This window comes from Fulmarus glacialis, unplaced genomic scaffold, assembly GCF_000690835.1.
Source record: "Fulmarus glacialis isolate BGI_N327 unplaced genomic scaffold, ASM69083v1 scaffold13212, whole genome shotgun sequence".
Lineage (NCBI taxonomy): Eukaryota > Metazoa > Chordata > Aves > Procellariiformes > Procellariidae > Fulmarus > Fulmarus glacialis.
Window position 1 is genome coordinate 459 of NW_009197237.1, and position 5,906 is coordinate 6,364.

Below are 5,906 nucleotides of genomic sequence, written 5' to 3' on the forward strand. Positions count from 1 at the left end.
TCCACAAATTTTAGGACTAGGGTTTTTTTCCTTCAGTTCTGACATGCACCACATAGGCCTATAGAATGTGAGGTGTTTCCCACTTCCTACAAATTTGGTTGAAACTAGCCAATAAGTTCCAAAGTCAGTAGCTCAAATGTTGACATATTAATGCATATACACGTGTCTTCTCACACACAAACTCACCAGAGACTAACATTTGCTTCATTTCCCTAGGAAACTAAGATAGGTTGTTCTGATGGGAGGTGTAAAGTACCACAGACAACAAAATGTTAACAGCGCTTTTAAAGCAAAGCAAAGCCTTGAGATACTTACAGATTGTGGCTGGTGAGCCTTCCTGTATCCTGTGAAGGAAAAGTGACATTGAGATAATGAGATAATGCATCCAGGAAAAGTAAAAGCCAGGCTAGGCTCTATCAGTAAGCCAATGAAAGATGTCACTCCTTCCAGGCAGTAATTCATCCCGGAGATCGAAGACTGAAGAATGGGCCACATCGCTTTGTACCGGTGCTTCTCTCCGGGATGAATAGTTTGTACCTACCTGGTCTCTTCCTCCTCAAGGAGTGATCTGTACATGGCAATTTCAATATCCAGGGCCAATTTTACATTCAGGAGCTCCTGATAATCATGAAGAAGGCGAGAGAGATCATCTTTGGCCTGCTGCAGGGCATTTTCCAACTCCTGAAGCTTTTGCTGGCCATCTTTGACGGCAGAGCTCCCACGCTGCTCAGCATCTTTAATGGTTTCTTGGAGGCTGGCATTCTGTAGGGGGCATAAACAGAATGTGCCCATTTCCCTTCAATGGGACTGGGATTTTCAAACCCTTCTGGCAGTCCTTGGAAATTAAAAGACCTGCCTCAATGACAGAACTCAGAAGATACATTAGACTGGGTAAACTAACCCAAATTAAATCCCAGTGTAGACAGCCAAAATCTAAATCTGCTTCGTTTTGACGGGGAAGCATCATCTCTAGCTTTGCCTCCAAAGGGCAGGCTACGTTATACTGCACTGAGTCCCCATGTAAAAGTGATTTAAATAGTTTAGTCATGTTGGAAAGCATCAGCTTTACCTTTTTCCTTGCAATTTCAATTTCTGGTTGTAGTCTTTGGATCTGCCTGGTAAGTTCCTGGATTTCCTGATAACTGTTCCTCAGCTGCTCACGTTGATTTACCCGCATGTTCTCAAGGTCCTGGTACTGATGTGCAGAGAAGAGAACAGACATTTTTGGTTTCTTTTCCATTGAGCAGACTTGTCTCCCTACCTCGTTGATGTCTACTCACCCTGCCCCGATACATGGCATCTACTTCAGCTTTGCTTCTCTGAGCAATTGTCTCATACTCCTGCCTAACTTCTTCAATGATGCCATCCATGTTCAGTTCTCTATGGTTGTCCATGGACAGAATGACATTGGTGTTGCCAACTACTGTTTGCAGCTGGGACAGCTCCTGCAAGGAAAACAAGATTTTGGGTTTTAACAGTCCATGTGAGCAGTCCAGGTCCTGTTATGAGGAAAGAAATGGGACCCTGTGGCCAGTTACTCACTGGAACTTCCCTACCGACATCCCCCAGGTCCTATTGTTCCACCACCAGTTTTAATTTTCAAATGTCTCTTCCAGCCTTCGTGACATACCTTTCCACTCACAGATTAAAAAGGACTTTACAAGATCAAAGGCCAAGGATGATCCACTCTCCACAGGAAAAGTCCTGTTCAGGCAAAATTTCTGGGAACCTCCAAAACATACATGTCCTTCAAGACCTGAGGGTAAGTTTTTAATCGGAGAAGCGTACTCACAGCTTCATGTAAGCATCTGAGGAACTCAAGCTGCTGCCTCAGTATTTCCACCCGAACATCAAACTCCATTTTTCCCATGTAGGCACTGTCCAGTTCCTGTAAAAAAAAGCCATAGGCATATTTGTACTTCTTTGATCCAAATTCTCCACTGAAATGCAATTCTTGCAAGACTTGGTACATTTCTTTAAAGCCTTCATTCCTGGAGTCAGAGCCTTCATTCCTGGCCCACGAATCTCAGATTTCATTTGAAAAGCAATTGGAACAAAGGGAAAGTTTTTAACTCTTAGAAGAAAAGAATGGCTCAGAAATAAGCAAAATAGCTGTGGCAATAAACGTGTTCTGGAGAAAACGCAAAATGTAGAAACAGATTTCATTAATTCTTCTAATAAAAAGTTGCCTAAATTTTCTATTCTCCTATCTGAGCTGTCTATAGACATTATTTAACTCCTAATAACGATGTATCACCTAGGTTGTGATTGAGTGAATAGAGAAAGACCGGCACTTTTTAGATATTAATCTTATAAAGGACCGATTCAGTCTCTAGAGGAAATGATTTCTCTCCAGTCTTGCAGTAAAAAGCTCAGGTTTTCAAGGACTTCAGTTAGAGGAAAGTTAGACGAAGCTAAGCAAAGACCTCACTTTTGAAAACCTCAGCAACCATCCAGTTACTGCTTTATTTCCGAGGCTTTAATTTAGCTCCGTGTCTTGGATTACTTCACCTTCTTAAGCTCCACAAACTCCTCTTCTTTAGATGCACGCTTATTGATCTCATCCTCGAATCTGTTGCAGCAGAAAAAAGAAATAGGTAGCTCATTGCCTATCTTTCTTTTTCAGTCAAGTGGATCAGAAACCAAAGGGAATCACCCAAAAAGGGAATGTGTCAAGTTTTCATTTAACTGCAATTTCTGGCAACTGCAAAGGTAATTGCAAACCCTCTGCAAAACTATATGCTAAATTAGCCAACAAAATGTGATAGATACAGATCAGTTCTAACATCTCTGTAATTCTGAACTAAACTTCCCATTTTTCAGAGCTGTGGACATATATTGTCTTTTGGGTGCAGCTAAGCCAGAAGAGGTGGGGTCAACTTGACCCCACCGCTCAGCTCTGTCCCTCCCCTCCCTACTGTCCAGGTTGACCACAACTCCACAACTACCAGCAGGAGTAAGGAGTCCTGTGTTACTCATTGCTTGGGGGAGGAAGGCCATGAAGGAGGACAGGAGAAGAGTGGGATAGATCCGCAGGGCTTTTGATTTTCCTCTTACTGTTCTGGGCTTTACCCTCACCAAATCTGCTTTAGTCTTCCAGCATCAAAGTCAAGTCCCATAATGAATCTACTGATAGTGCTATAATGGCTACAAAACTCTTGAAGGTGCGAAGCTAAGCTATGCCATCCCAGGGCGTGATTATCATTGCCTTGGAAAATTCCAGTATGCTTTTTCCCAGACTTGTGATTATTCACCTCTTTTTATAATCTTCAACGAGCTGAAGCATATTATACGCTTCCGGATCCAGCTGCTCCTTCTGGTTCTGGAGCGTTTCTAGCTGCCTCTGCAGGTTGCTGATGTAAGATTGGAAGAAAGAGGCAATATTTCTGCTCTCTTCTGGTCGGGCACTTTGCTGCTGCAGAAGTTCCCATTTGGCCATCAGAGCCTGGTTCTGCCGCTCAAGACATTGAACCTGAAAGGCAAAGCAGAAGAGAGTCTCAGCCACTGGAAAGCACTGGGGGAAACACCGACATCAGCATTAGTCCCTATAGCAAAACAAATCCGAATTCATATTTCCAATGCAGTAACATCTAGAAATTTCAGCAGGTGGGACCAACTGTAGTAACACTGGTACTAACACATGAGACAGCTTAGACTAAAGGGGGGACACCTCTTTTTTTCCCCAATCTGTTGCATAAGAAGGGTGTGATTTTGCTGCTGATTCTCAAAGCTGATACTGGAATCTTTGCTGGCTTTTCATCTCTTAAATGCACAATATTTAGGGGGATGACTGGGGTGGAGGGAGACTTCAGCTGTTTCTGAAATACCTTAGACACCCCAAATACATGAGAAGAGTTAGCCCCCTCTCAGAAGACCACACAGCACCACTCTCTTCCTAGATATACCTTGCCTTGGGGAAGAAGGTCAGAAAGACCATGCTCTATAACATGCAGAGCGGTATTTTTGGAAACCAGAGGGATAGAATCTCTTCAGCTGGGACACTGAACAGGTTATAACCTGGAAGCTGACATCCAGAAGGTTTCAAAAAAAAAAAAAAAAAAAACCAACAGAAACAACCTACACCAAAAAAAAAAAAAGAGTCAAAGGCGCTCCTATTTTTCAGGGCTAAGCATGCTTAGAACTTCTGGCTGAAACCAACACTTTTTCTGGAGGGTAATTTAAGAAGCCCTTAAGTCTTCACGTGTAACAAATAATGCAAGCTTCCACCCTATGCAGAGACACATGTCACCACCCGAACAAAGGTACGTGTCAGGTCTGCGTGGGTGGAAGTGTTTTTGTGGCTGTTTTGTTCCTGTGTCTGTGAGTAGAAACAAAAGAGAAGACAAGACTGCAGACAGAGGTAAAAGTATTGTAGTGTAAATCAAGAAAGAGGTAAAGAAGAAAGATGTGGGTGCCACTGGCCACCTGAAAGATGCTAGGACCTCCAAGCAAAGGAGTAATTTGTTTTGTAATTTGGAGAAATGCGACGGTTTGCTTTGCTTGAGGAAAAATAATGGAACACATCAAGGATGTCCAAGTCCATCACCCATTTTTCCTGCTAGCATCAACAATTCCCAGGAACCAGAATATCACTAGCCATGCAGAAACCCTTTTCCTCAAAAGAGAAGTGAGTTAATGTGTCAGTGACATCCCAGTACTTTGTTATTGTCCTGCCACAAAAGACGACTCAGAGATACTTATCCCAGGGCTAAGTGTAAGTGATTCATGCAGCGGTGTTTATAGCACGCTATTAAGAACTTCACACCAGCATAAGGGAATCCAGCCAACGCTGTGATTTTGGGGGCGAGAAGATGCAGTAAAGGTGTCCCCATGACTCACACAGGCAGAGCAGCACCTCTTATATTTCCCCCTTCCCAGATAACAAGTGAAAAAGAGAACAGGGACTCACCTTATCGATGAATGATGCAAATTTATTGTTGAGAGCCTTAATCTGCTCTTTCTCATCTGACCGCACTCTCTGGAACTCGGGGTCAACTTGCACTTGTATTGGCCTCAGCAGGCTGGTATTGACATGGACCTCCTCGATGCCTCTGCTAACACCAGCCTGCCCAAAACCCTCTCCAGCCCCTTGGTCACCAAAGGCACTTCTACCAAGGCCTCCTCCAAGAACCTCCCTGCCTGAACTTCTTCCACGCATGCTACCAAGCCTTGCTTCACCACCTTGAAAAGCTCCCACAAAATATCCTCTTCTACCAAAGCCCCTATCAAGATGTCTCCTGCCACCAAATCCCAGGCACCTCCCATATCCTCTTCCTTCTCCTCCATAGCCTCCACCAGATGTAGAAGCATTCCTAAACCCACCAAGGTTGTGGAGACTCCTGCTGCCATAACCATACCCATAACCACTGTATCTTTCTTCTCCTCTATTGTCTTCCCAGTGGCTTACGGTAGATGAACTTCTCCCACCACCCAGTGTGCCACTGTGAGCAGAAGAAGAACTGAAATTCCCATCCCCAAATCTGGAGAAATGTCGGCTCATAGCGTCGCTTTCAGAGCGTTAGGAGAAGACAAGAGAGCAGGTGGGGAAGGTTGTAAAACAGGAGGAGAAATGAGAGTGAAGAATCCTCAGCTCCTCTGGTGGGGGTGACGGAAGTTCTCCTTTATACGTTCTGGAGGAGTTAGTCTCCATTCCGTGGTAATTAGCAGGTCTGTTAATGTTGTTATTAGGTTTGGTTCATCAGGCAGCAATTAATGGCTGCCTGAGAGAGGTCAGAGTAAACACCACACACCAATGGAGGAATTGTGAAATTCCCCGATCCTGCTTGACTCATGAGCTTTGCCCAGATGAGATTTCTTTATCTCATTAGCCTGCCCTCCATCATTAATTACAGCTCGCACAGTTATCCATGCACATTACCATGGTTTGTTCTCTCTCAAATTTCCCC

At 44.0% G+C, this 5,906-nt stretch overlaps 1 protein-coding gene across 1 annotated transcript; it reads right to left on the reverse strand.

Moving 5' to 3' along the window:
* Positions 1-537: 537 nt before the first annotated feature.
* LOC104072873 (keratin, type II cytoskeletal 1-like) lies at positions 538-5,500 on the reverse strand. The gene is made up of 7 exons (XM_009572471.1): positions 4,910-5,500; positions 3,255-3,472; positions 2,512-2,572; positions 1,793-1,888; positions 1,281-1,445; positions 1,070-1,195; positions 538-762 (listed from the first exon to the last, which is right to left on the reverse strand). Exons 1-7 carry the CDS (start codon positions 5,498-5,500, stop codon positions 538-540), a joined length of 1,482 nt encoding a protein of 493 aa, XP_009570766.1.
* Between the last annotated feature and the right edge of the window lie 406 nt (positions 5,501-5,906).

What these genes read in the sequence shown, in the direction of transcription:
- LOC104072873 (XM_009572471.1), bottom strand. Translation starts at nt 5,500, where the DNA reads ATGAGCCGACATTTCTCCAGATTTGGGGATGGGAATTTCAGTTCTTCT. An exon ending in AGTTTGTGGAGCTTAAGAAG is followed by an intron (nt 1,889 to 2,511) that starts GTGAAGTAATCC and finishes TTTTTTTTACAG; the next exon opens with GAACTGGACAGTGCCTACAT. An exon ending in ATGCCATGTATCGGGGCAGG is followed by an intron (nt 1,196 to 1,280) that starts GTGAGTAGACAT and finishes TCTGCACATCAG; the next exon opens with TACCAGGACCTTGAGAACAT.